At 41.7% G+C, this 13,172-nt stretch overlaps 2 protein-coding genes across 5 annotated transcripts in view; both read left to right on the forward strand.

Moving 5' to 3' along the window:
• The first annotated feature begins 3,666 nt into the window (after window positions 1-3,666).
• On the forward strand, window positions 3,667-8,273 carry RANBP6 (RAN binding protein 6). 2 transcript variants are annotated; one of them, XM_045780631.2, is made up of 2 exons: window positions 3,667-3,819; window positions 4,935-5,143. In XM_045780631.2, exons 1-2 carry the CDS (start codon window positions 3,684-3,686, stop codon window positions 5,003-5,005), a joined length of 207 nt encoding a protein of 68 aa, XP_045636587.1. In that variant the 5' UTR covers window positions 3,667-3,683; the 3' UTR covers window positions 5,006-5,143. The 2 variants fall into 2 exon arrangements, with proteins under 2 accessions (XP_045636587.1, XP_045636586.1); XM_045780630.2 differs by having other exon boundaries at window positions 3,667-8,273.
• Window positions 8,274-10,480: 2,207 nt separating this feature from the next.
• Window positions 10,481-13,172, forward strand: part of BRD10 (bromodomain containing 10) — a 146,098-nt gene continuing 143,406 nt past the window's right edge. For 2 of the 3 annotated variants that reach the window (XM_087869660.1, XM_087869661.1), the window contains exon 1: window positions 10,481-11,708. In XM_087869660.1, the coding sequence (XP_087725786.1) occupies window positions 11,119-11,708 (590 nt within the window). In that variant the 5' untranslated portion in view covers window positions 10,481-11,118. The remainder of the gene's footprint in view (window positions 11,709-13,172) is intronic. The other variant, XM_045780758.2, reaches the window with a different exon arrangement.

The raw sequence follows: 13,172 nt of genomic DNA on the forward strand, positions 1-13,172 counted from the left end.
GTGGTGGCATCTTATTGTAGTTTTTAATAAGTCTTTAATATACGGATAGATACAGTGTTAAGAGAAGCCTCTTCTCCTTCCCCCAACCCTCATATAATTATTAACATTTTCTGAGATAGCAAATGCAATGCCCTGCCATTAAACTTATTTAAAAGACAGTCTCTTCAATAAATGGTGCTGGGAAAATTGGACAGCTACATGCAAAAGAATGAAACTTGACCACTATCTCACACCATACACAAAAATAAACTCCAGATGCATGAAAGACCTCGATGTGAGACAGGAATCCATCAAAATTCTAGAGGAGAACATAGGCAGCAATCTCTACGACATCAGCCAAAGCAAACTTTTTCATGATACATCCCCAAAGGCAAGAGAAACAAAAGATAAAATGAATTTATGGGACTTCATCAAGATTAAAAGTTTCTGCACAGCCAAGGAAACAGTCAGAAAAACTAAGAGGCAGCCCACGGAATGGGAGAATATATTTGCAAATGACACTACAGATAAAGGACTGGTATCCAAGATCTACAAAGAACTTCTCAAACTCAATACACGAGAAACAAATAAACAAATCAAAAAATGGGCAGAAGATATGAACAGACACTTTTCCAATGAAGACATACAAATGGCTAACAGACACATGAAAAAATGTTCAAAATCATTAGCCATCAAGGAAATTCAAATCAAAACCACACTGAGATACCACCTTACGCCAGTTACAATGGCAAAAATAGACAAGGCAAGAAACAACAATTGTTGGAGAGGATGTGGAGAAAGGGGATCCCTCCTACATTGTTGGTGGGAATGCAAGTTTGTACAGCCACTCTGGAAAACAGTGTGGAGGTCCCTTAAAAAGTTAAAAATTGAGCTACCCTATGATCCAGCCATTGCACTACTGGGTGTTTACCCCAAAGATACAGACGTAGTGAAGAGAAGGGCCATATGCACCCCAATGTTCATAGCAGCAATGTCCACAATAGCTAAATCGTGGAAGGAGCCGAGATGCCCTTCAACAGATGACTGGATTAAGAAGTTGTGGTCCATATATACAATGGAATATTACTCAGCTATCAGAAAGAACGAGTTCTCAACATTTGCTACAACATGGACGGCACTGGAGGAGATAATGCTAAGTGAAATAAGTCAAGCAGAGAAAGGCAACTATCATATGATTTCTCTCATCTATGGAACATAAGAACTAGGATGATTGGTAGGGGAAGAAAGGGATAAAGAAAGGGGGTGTAATCAGAAGGGGGAATGAAACATGAGAGACTATGGACTATGAGAAACAAACTGAGGGCCTCAGAGGGGAGGGGGGTGGGGGATTGGGATAGACCGGTGATGGGTAGTAAGGAGGGCATGTATTGCATGGTGCACTGGGTGTTATACACAACTAATGAATCATCGAGCCTTACATCGGAAACCGGGGATGTACTGTATGGTGACTAACATAATATAATAAAAAATCATTAAAAAAAAAAAACAGTAGGAAAACCAGTGATCTGGAGCAATATGCAAAACTGTAGTCAAAATCTTGGAATCAGAACCAGAACTGATCTAATCAATGTTTCTCAAATTTTTGTATTTATTTGAAAAACCAGTGTTTGTTAAAATTGAATGTTCTCGGGTTGCATTTCCCAGAAATCCTAAGTCTGTAGTTTAGACCTTTGGGCCCTAATACCTATATTTAAAAATAAGTATCTCATGTGATTCTGATGCAGTTGGTTTTAAGTCCACAGAATGAGAAACTATTTAGAGAGTAATGCTTCTTCCTAAAAGAGTATAGTATTGCATATTAAAATGTAATTTATGAGACTGTTTTGTCTATCATCAGGTTAATCCTAAAGCTGGATTTTCTGTCTTTGGAAAGGGTATATGCAATAACATTTTACAAAATTCAAATTTAAGCCCACTTGGAGAAGTTTAAGACAGACTTTGCAATAAGTGAAGACCTCTGATCATGTTGCAAAACCAAGAGTAATTATGGGGAAGTGGTATGGTGAAAGATCGCTGGTGTTGCTTTCAGAAGAGGTGGATTCGAGACTCAGCTGTGACATCTGAGGCAGATCCCTTAACCTCCCTGCGTTTCCACTTACCTAAAATTAGTATTATACCCAGCCCACCAACTTTGCAAACCTGATTAAGGTTCAAAATGACAGAGTGGCAAAGTGCTAAAACAAAAGTAAGATTTAATCATTGTTAGAGGAATGATCATTGTTTTTAATTGACACACCTGCTTGAATTTAAAGAAATAATATTTAGCTTCAGGGACTTTTGTTTCTTGGAAAAATCTCAGCATCTTCCTACTAAAAGGAAAACTGTAAAAGCATTTTACAGTTTAGGCAACATGCAAAGAAAACCTTGAGTGACATGATCAAGGATACAAAATTAATTACAAATAAGACTAGGATTCAAGTCTTCTGATTACTAGCCCAGGTCACTTTCCACTATACTCAGTTGTCTTTCTCGTTCTTCTTTATAATCCACAGACGAGGTGATTCTGACACACTAGAGTTTGAGCACTACTGTTCTTACTGCATTTGATGTGGTAGTGGGATGGTAATCAATATCTTTACCTTTTATTGCACTTATTTGATAAAGAGATTTATTGAGGTATTATTATTCACATACCATACAATTCACCAATCTCAATTGTACAATGACAGCGCAGTGGTTTGTAGTATAATCACAGAGTTGTGAAACCATCACCACAATTAATTTTAGGACATTTCATCACCCCAAAAGAAACCCACTATCTGACAGCAGTCATTTTACATTCTCTCCTTCCCACTGCCTCTGGCAACCGCTAATCTACTTTCTGTATAGATTTGTCTTTTCAAGACCTCTACTATAAATCCTGCCATTTGTAATGATGTGGATGGAACTAGATGGTATAAATGCTAAGCTATCTTAAGTCAGTCAGAGAAAGACAAATACCATAAGATTTTGCTTATTTGTGGAATTTAAGAGACAAAACAGATGAACATGGAGGGGCAAAAAGAGAGAGAGAGAGAGGTAAACCACTAAAAGACTTAAGTATACAGAAAAAAAGGAGGGTTAATGGAGGGAGGTGGACAGGGAATGGGCTAGATGGGTAAGGGGTATTAAGGAGGGCACTTGTGATGAGCACTGAGTGTTGTATCTAAATGATGAATCACTAAATTCAACACCTGAAACTAATATTACACTGTTAACTAACTAGAATTTAAATAATAAAAACTTGAAAAAAAATAAAATGAAATTGCTAGGGAAAAAAAAGACCTTTACTATAAACGGAATCATACAATATGTGGCCTTTTGTGGCTGGCTTCTTTCACCTGGCGTGATTTCAAGACGTGATTGAAATTATCAGGGTAACAATAGTTTAGAAATAAAGGGGGGAAATCACCAATACTCCCATTCTAATACATTCAATATCATAATTTTCTTTCTTTCTTTTTCTTTCTCGGCAGGTGCTTTTCTTATCTGATTGGAAAACAAATGGAGGATCGCCTTCACCCCCACCCTAACCTACCTATCCCCAGACACCCAGCTGCCCACCTCCCAAGGCGCAGCCAAATCACCGCGCCGGCGGAGGATAAGCTGCCCCGCCCATTCCCGCTGGCGCTTCTCTTACGTCACTGCGTCCGGCAGCAGACCCCCTCCCTCCTTCCCGGTCGCGATTTCTTTGACATAGCGCGATGGCGGCGGCCGGGTCTGCAGGGGTACCGGCCACTGTGTCGGGAAAGCAAGAGTTTTACCAGCTTCTGAAGAACCTGATCAATCCAAGCTGTATGGTGCGGAGACAGGCAGAGGAAATCTATGAAAATATCCCAGGTCTGTGTAAGACTACATTCCTCTTAGATGCTGTCAGGAATAGAAGAGCAGGTTATGAGGTGAGACAAATGGCTGCCGCACTGCTACGACGCCTTTTGTCCTCTGGGTTTGAGGAAGTCTATCCAAATCTGCCTTCTGATGTTCAGAGGGACGTCAAGATTGAACTGATACTGGCTGTTAAGTTAGAAACACATGCTAGCATGAGGAAAAAACTTTGTGATATTTTTGCAGTGCTGGCCAGAAATTTGATAGATGAGGATGGCACTAACCACTGGCCCGAAGGTTTGAAGTTCCTTATTGATTCAATCTACTCTAAAAATGTAGTTCTATGGGAAGTCGCACTTCATGTTTTCTGGCATTTTCCTGGGATTTTTGGGAACCAAGAGCGGCATGATTTGGATATCATCAAACGGTTGTTGGACCAGTGCATTCAAGATCAAGAGCATCCAGCAATCAGGACATTGTCTGCTAGAGCTGCAGCTGCATTTGTACTTGCTAATGAGAATAATATTGCTCTTTTCAAAGACTTTGCAGACTTGCTTCCTGGAATCTTACAGGCTGTGAATGACTCATGTTACCAGGATGATGATTCAGTGCTAGAATCCCTTGTTGAGATTGCAGATACTGTACCTAAATACCTGGGTCCTTATTTAGAAGATACTCTGCAGTTGAGTCTGAAGTTATGTGGAGACTCTAGACTTAGTAATCTGCAACGCCAGCTGGCCCTTGAAATAATAGTGACCTTGTCTGAAACTGCAACCCCAATGTTGAAAAAACATACAAATATAATTGCACAGGCAGTTCCTCATATATTAGCAATGATGGTTGATCTACAAGATGATGAGGACTGGGTAAATGCTGATGAAATGGAAGAAGATGATTTTGACAGCAATGCAGTTGCTGCTGAGAGTGCACTAGACAGGCTGGCTTGTGGGCTCGGTGGAAAACTCGTTTTACCAATGACTAAGGAGCACATCATGCAGATGCTTCAGAGCCCTGACTGGAAATATCGACATGCTGGATTAATGGCTTTATCTGCCATTGGAGAAGGATGCCATCAGCAAATGGAATCAATTCTAGATGAAACAGTTAACTCTGTTTTGCTTTTTCTTCAGGATCCTCACCCAAGAGTGAGGGCTGCAGCCTGTACTACACTTGGACAGATGGCTACAGATTTTGCACCTAACTTCCAAAAGAAATTCCATGAAACAGTGATTGCAGCTCTGTTGCGTACCATGGAAAATCAAGGTAATCAGCGTGTGCAATCACATGCAGCTTCAGCACTTATTATTTTTATTGAAGACTGCCCCAAAGCATTGCTAATTCTATATTTGGATAGTATGGTGAGAAATCTGCATTCCATCTTGGTGATTAAACTTCAAGAGTTGATTCGAAATGGAACTAAATTGGCCTTGGAACAGCTTGTGACAACCATTGCCTCAGTTGCAGATACAATAGAAGAAAAATTTCTTCCATATTATGATATATTTATGCCATCACTAAAGCACATTGTTGAGCTTGCTGTTCAAAAGGAGCTCAAGCTTCTGAAAGGAAAAACTATTGAATGCATTAGCCATGTCGGTCTTGCTGTTGGGAAGGAAAAATTTATGCAAGATGCATCAAATGTGATGCAGCTGTTGTTGAAGACACAATCAGACTTAAGTAATATGGAAGATGATGACCCTCAGACATCTTACATGGTTTCAGCATGGGCTAGAATGTGTAAAATTCTTGGAAATGATTTTCAACAATACCTTCCACTAGTTATTGAGCCTCTTATTAAGACTGCTTCAGCTAAACCTGATGTTGCGCTCTTAGACACACAAGATGTGGAAAATATGAGTGATGATGATGGATGGCAATTTGTAAACCTTGGAGACCAGCAAAGTTTTGGAATTAAAACTTCAGGACTTGAAGCAAAAGCAACTGCTTGCCAGATGTTGGTTTACTATGCTAAGGAGTTAAGGGAAGGATTTGTGGAATATACAGAACAAGTTGTAAAGCTTATGGTTCCTTTATTGAAATTTTATTTCCATGACAATGTTCGAGTGGCAGCAGCAGAGTCAATGCCTTTTCTCCTGGAATGTGCAAGAATTCATGGCCCAGAGTATCTTGCACAGATGTGGCAATTCATATGTGATCCCTTAATCAAGGCTATTGGGACTGAACCTGATACAGATGTACTCTCAGAAATAATGAATTCTTTTGCAAAGTCCATTGAAGTAATGGGAGATGGGTGCCTTAATGATGAACACTTGGACGAACTAGGAGAAATATTGAAAGCAAAACTTGAGGGGCACTTTAAAAACCAAGAATTGAGACAGGTTAAAAGACAGGAAGAAAACTATGACCAACAGGTTGAAATGTCTCTCCAAGATGAGGATGAATGTGATGTTTATATTCTGACCAAAGTATCAGATATTTTGCACTCATTGTTTAGTACTTATAAGGAAAAGATTTTACCGTGGTTTGAACAGCTGCTTCCGTTAATTGTAAATCTAATTTGTTCAAGTAGGCCATGGCCAGACAGGCAGTGGGGATTGTGCATTTTTGATGATATTATAGAGCACTGCAGTCCAACCTCCTTTAAATATGTAGAATATTTTCGGTGGCCAATGCTACTAAATATGCGAGACAATAACCCTGAAGTCAGGCAAGCTGCTGCTTATGGCCTGGGTGTTATGGCACAGTTTGGTGGAGATGATTATCGTTCTTTATGTTCAGAAGCTGTTCCACTGCTGGTAAAAGTTATTAAGTGTGCAAATTCCAAAACAAAAAAAAATGTCATTGCTACAGAGAACTGTATCTCAGCAGTAGGGAAGATTTTGAGGTTTAAGCCTAACTGTGTAAATGTAGATGAAGTTCTTCCACACTGGTTATCATGGCTTCCACTGCATGAGGATAAAGAGGAAGCTATTCAGACTTTGAGTTTTCTCTGTGACTTAATCGAAAGTAACCATCCAGTTGTACTTGGTCCAAATAATTCCAATCTTCCCAAAATAATCAGTATAATTGCAGAAGGAAAAATTAATGAGACTATTAACTATGAAGATCCTTGTGCCAAACGCCTAGCTAATGTTGTGCGTCAGGTACAGACTTCTGAAGAATTATGGTTGGAATGCATATCCCAACTTGATGATGTGCAGCAGGAAGCTTTACAGGAGTTGCTAAATTTTGCTTGATGCAGTTTAATGTCACTTGAATATCTTTCACCATAAAAGTAATTCCAAATAACTATTGTGAGTGTATTCCATTATAATTGAGAGAACTGTTCTTTCCCTGGGAAACAGTTAATATTCCTTCCCTGTATGTTTTTCCAGGATTAGTCAGTGTTCTAGCCTTGTGTTCACATTGCATGTTTTATCTCGTAGACAGAACTTGGTGATAATTGTGCTTCCATTGTCTTGGAATGTTTGTCACCTTTTCCCTTAGTTGATGTGAAGTATATAAATTGTTGCTACTTGTCTGAATTATTGATGCTGGGCAAACAATATACTTGTGTCAAGATGTCATGCTGCCTATCACAAGATGCTGAGAGCTGACAAAGGTAACTTCCAGGACAAAATACTTTGGAATTGTGGATGAAAAATAGTGGTAGCTTATTCCTCTCTGATAATACTGCCTCTCAGATAAAGATGCTGAAATTGGGAGAGACTTTTGAGATATTGCCATGGATGTGGGGAGTTTTCTCTATATAGCATATGAACTTTTTCATAATGTCCTGGGAACGGGGTGAGGCATATTCATATTCTAGTCCCCAAGTGTCCAGCTGAGAGTTAAGAAAACTTTAAAATTTTAGCCTGTTTGGTCTCTATTTTTCAAGTTATTCAGGACTCTTAAGAACTGTGGTTACTGAATAGGCTGTCCTGGTACATGTAATATTGGTAGCATGTAACACTATTACTCAGTGTTTGACAAATAGTAATCAATGTTTGTGGGAGTCTATTAATATTATGTGTTTGAACAGAATATTGCATTGTGTATGTATGCCATTTCCTCCCTGCAAAGCAGCCCAACAAGAAAAGTCCTGGTTCAAAATGGGGCTTAGGTAGATTTCTATTTTGAACAAGTTCTTAATAGATTCTATAGTAGCACTGAAGAGTATTCTATTGTGAAAATGTAAGGGAAGCAGAACTAATATTATCTTTAAATATGGAAAAAAAAAACCAGCTTTGAGACCAATCGTTTAGCAGTAGATGTGCATTTTAAGAAAACAGTTCTATAAATCTAGAGTTAATTTTATTAATTGGAATGTTGATCTTTAATGTCAGGCTTTTTGTAGGGTAGAAAAAAGCTTTCTAACCAGCAAATCATTGATCCAAAATTTAAGAACAAATATATCTATCACGATTTCCTGGGGTTATTGTGAGTACTGTGTATGTAAAGTATTTAGCAAATATTTAAGACCAAGTAAGTGCTTAATAAATGGTACCTGTTAGTGCTGTTGTTTGTACCTCTACTGTGTTTTTTTATGGTTTAGAATTCCTTTTACATTAGAATTTCCCTGATTCACTCCCTGCCAGTTCAGAAGAACAGGCCATCTAGGCTGTTGTGGACAGATATGAAGTTGAGATTTTAGATATGGAATTCCTGTCCATTACCTGCAATGATTTATTATTAATAAGGGAAAAAAGGAAAGGACATTAAGTATGGTATAGTCACAATTTTATTTAAGATAAATAAAAATATACATGAATAAATAGAAAAATCTTACCACTGGGTGGTGGGATTAAATGGCAATTTTTCTTCTCACTAAACTGTATTTTCTAATTTACCTACAACCAACATATTTCTTGTATACTAGTTTTGGGTTTTGTTTTTTTTTTAAGTTTAAGGACCTAATCCTACTTTCGTAATAGCTAAGATCACAATCATCTTGGCCTCTCCATGACCTATAGCTGATGTTCCTTCAACTCATTTATCTTAATTATTATCCCTTCAGAAGTCCTTGATCAAATTTCTAGCAATTCCCTACACTCTTGTGCACGAGGAACTGGAAATTCTGCCAGATGACTTGGAATTAGGCACCACAGAGAATTTTGAAGTATGACAGACCTAGATTTGAATTTTGGCAAACTATTTTCTTAACCTAAGCATCAGTTTCTACATCTGTAAAATAGGCATAATACCTAAGATTATTGTGAGAATTAAAGGAGATAATATAAAGTGTTTGGTGGCACAGGGTTCAATAAATGCAATCCATATTATCAGAGAGTCAAGAAATAGGGTTGGTACCTGAAGATGAAGAGGGGATATTTGCTGGGGGAGGGTGGGTCCAGGAAATGAGGGATGTCCAGTCAGACACATTTTTCCTTGCCAGTTACTGAAATCAGACTGGTTCCTGGCTTTGTTCCTGTGAGATGAGGTACATCTAAGGGCTCTGAGGAGAAAGAAAATGCTGTAAATGCCTAATAAATTACAAATGTCTGATGAGAGAAGATGTTGAAAACTGGATAATGGGTGTGTGTGGGGGAGTGTCAATACTCATGTGTTCCCATTTAACTATTTTATCTAATATTACTATTTAACTTACAGCCCCCCCAAGCTTTGAAGTTTTGATTTTTATCAGTGCTTTAAAGGTTCACAATAACAAGAATTAAATATCCTGACCGTTTGGTTAGATGGCTTGTACTTTTAAAATGCTTGATACCTAGGACGGTAATTACAGGTTCCAAGCTAGAACATTGTGTTAAGTAGAAAGATATGTTCATCTTATAGAACATGGGAAAATAATAATACCTGCTTTACGGAACCATTAGCTCCTTTCTCCCCACTTATTTTAACCAATACCTAAAGTGAACGAGTCCTCTTTTTAGACATTCTCTAAACACTCATTTTTAAATGTGTAGTGACATTTTACGGCTAACGACGTGACTAATGCTTTACAGCTTAGAGTTGAACTATTTGAAGATCGTTTTTAATCCCAAGGATTTTAAATAAGGTTCCATTCCCTTTATTTACTCTTAGCAGATCTCAAGAACCGAGGTGGAAATATGTTAATTTTAACGCATGAGATTACTTAAAATAGGAATTGATCTTAAGAACTGGGGACCGGAGTTTTAGAAATTTGAGTTCTACACATTTTTTTCTTTTGCATGTGAACGTTATGTTTCAGTTGGTTGAGTCCTTGAACCTCCTTTCTAAACGTTTCAAAATTCTAGTTTTATATTAAAAATCCAGCAGTCATAAAGGGGAAGGTGGGTGCAGAGAATATAAAATTTGTAACAGGATAGGATCTACATTTTGTGCCTTCTCACTATTCATTTGCCATTAACGAGGGTTATCTAGCAAGCTCCTTCAGAATTAATCTTAGTTTTTAGGGCTAATTAGGATCTCGCGCAAGAAAGAACCTCTTGGCAGCAGACGCTTTCAAAACCCCTTCGGCCTCTCTGGCCCTGAGGCGTACAGCTGCGCAGGCGCATTGCTTCCCTCTCCACTCCCCCTTAACAGCCGTCTTCAAGCTGATGACATCATTGAGCCGCGCAGCCTACCAGGCCTCGGGGCCCGTAGCTGACCCAAAGTCCGTGCTGTTGCGAAGCTGGGCGGGACGCAAGGGGGAGTGGGTGGGGCTCTCCTACTACGCATGCGCACCGTGGATGGCGACTGTGTCTTTCTTTGCCTCTTTCCACCGCTCGCCCCAGAGCTGGAGGGTAGCTTGAGTGCCCACCCCCTTCTCTCCCTGCCCCTCCCCTTCCTCTCCCCGCCCCCGGCCCAGCGGGACTTCTAACTGACAGTTGTCGCCGGCCCTGTCCGCGCGCCGCCTCCTCCTGCCCGGGTACCCCGCAGGTAGAGAGGGGCGGGAGCGGGTGTTAGGGAGAGGAGGAGCCCCAGCCGCCGCAGCCCAGTGCTGCGGCCCCCTCTGGGGCGGCAAGAGAAGAATCCCCACTTCCTCTTCGCACCCTCCCAGCACCCCCACAGCCGGCCCGGAGGGGTGGGGCGCCGAGGCCGCGGCAGCCGGGCTCGGCCTGGCCCGCAAAGAGCAAGCCGGCGGGCGGGCGGGGCGCGGAGGGGTGAGGCAAAGGAGGGCCTGGCGCGCGCCGCCGCCGGGGGGAGGGGAGAGGAGGGCACCTAGGCTCTCCTCTTCTCTCCCCCCTCCCTCGCGCGCCATGTAACCCCGCCCCGCCGGCTGCGAGCTAGAGACCCCCGCGCGTAGTGAGCCAAGCGGGCGGCTGAGAGTGAAGCCCGATGCGGCTGGTGCTGCGCGGCACGGCCGAGCCCTGAAGAAGCGGCCCGCGCTCACGCGTCCCCCGGCGCCTCGAGCGGCCGCTCCGCACGGCCCAGCGTGATCCTGCCGGGGCAATGAGCGTGCCCGAGACGCCGGGGGAGATGGAGCCGGCCGGGGAGGAGGAGAGGCAGCCACCGGCGCCCGAGGAAGAGGACGACGACGAGATGGCAGCGGCGGTCCCGGCCTCAGGGCCGGCACAAGGGAGGAGTTCCTCCTCGCGGGAGGATGAGGACGACCAGGAGGAGGAGGAAGAGGAGATGGTGGTCGGGGGCGGTGGCTGCAAGGAGCAGGAGTTGACCTATGAGCTGCGGCAGGGCTACCGCATCCTGGGCGAGTTCCTGCAGGAGAAGCACCGGGGCCTCACCGCCCCCTTCTTGCAGCCCTTGGGGGGCGTTGCCACCGGGGAGGATGAGGTGGCCGAGGGGCCGCGCAGCGGCGGCAGGGGCGGTCGCACTCTCCCGCAACAGCTCGGGCAGGGCATGTGTCTGCTGAAGATGGAGGAGAAGTTCGCCAGCGGCCGGTATGGGGGCATTACCGAGTTTGTGGCGGACTTCAGGTTGATGCTGGAGACGTGCTACCGCTTGCATGGGGTGGACCATTGGGTCTCCAAACAGGGCCAGAAGCTGGAGATGATGCTGGAGCAAAAGTTGGCGCTTCTCTCTCGGTAAGTGAACCTCGTCCCTGGTGGGACTGATGGAGTGACACAAACAGTCTCGCACGTGTCCGAGGATGGGTTGGGCCAGGGTCGGGGGGCGTAGCGGTACAGGTGCTGAGCTGGTGTTGGAGAGCCCGGGGAGGAGAAGGAGCAGCCCTGAGTGGGGGGCTCGTAAGGGTGTGGTGGATGTGGGAACCCATATGTAAAGCTGAAAGGGAGCCCAGTCCTGAGCGCCGAAGAACAGGTAAAGTCAGTAGATACAAAGTAAAATGATGCCCATGGGAAGAATTACGGGGATAGGGTAGAGGAAAAGTTTTAGTGGGTTAGAAGATGGACCACAACTTTTAGATAGTTTTAACGTGACATTAAAAAAGTTTTTAGGATGAAATATCGTTAGAAAACTGTGTTTTGCTCATGTAAAAAGGTGGTAGTTTCAAACCAAAAAATGTATAGTTTCATTACCCATGTCGGCCATCGTAAATTTATGGATTGTTTTTAAATGATTAATAATTACTCTGGCGTGTTCCTGATCTTTTCTCTCGGCTTCATGAGCAGACTGAATTTTTGCGATAATAGTGGATGCATGAACACAATTTTTTAAAACGTTTAGACATTTATGTTTACTAGAAATCATAGTTCAGGTGGCACTGTGCATATTCAGAGTCCGCTGTTTTTCTTTAGTGAGAGGAAGTAATGTAGCACAAGAGGTACTAAAATAAACGTATTTATAATCATATATTTGATGGGAGCCAGATTAATTTCTCAAGTGAAGCTCTTTAGTAATAGAAAAATAATTGAATGTTGGAAATGGTAGTTGAAGTGGAATACTAGCTTGGTTTTTTAAGAGCTGAGTGAACTTGAACAAGCCACTTTACCTTTTTGGCTTCAGTTTCCTCATCTGTAAAATGGGGATAATAATAGTACCTGATGGTGTTACTGTAGGATTAAATGAGTTAATAAATGTGAAGTCAACAGTGTCTGTTCCATAGTTAGATATAAGTTATTGCCATTACAGTATTAGTAATTAGTAGTTGAATAAAATGAATATTTTCTTCATATCTAAAGCTGGGCATTATACTAGTGCTTTTATGGATAGCTCCTGAGAAGTTGTAGATTTTTGCTCCTTGATTTATAATGGTAATTTAAAAATAACCTAATGTGTCAGTGGCTTCCCATATGTTTTCAAGACTATCAGTGACTTCTTTCACTGAAAGCAATAGTTAACATAGTGCTTGAATCAGTAAGGGGTCCCTATTTAAGGAATACCTTCTTGAATCCTTTCATAAAGTAGAATTCATAAAGTAGAAAACAAAAAGGCTTACTTTTAATACTTTAGTGATACTGTACTTGTGTAGTGTATTTATTGTTCTTGTCTCCACAGAGTCATTATAGTTATGACTCTTAAGAAAAACAGTCCATTCACATGTCATTATTTTTAAGTAGTAAAATATACTCCAAATTGATGTCACAAGA

Source organism: Ursus americanus, chromosome 18 (genome assembly GCF_024610735.1).
Source record: "Ursus americanus isolate L20-20 chromosome 18, mUrsAme1.1.p, whole genome shotgun sequence".
Taxonomy (NCBI): Eukaryota; Metazoa; Chordata; class Mammalia; order Carnivora; family Ursidae; genus Ursus; species Ursus americanus.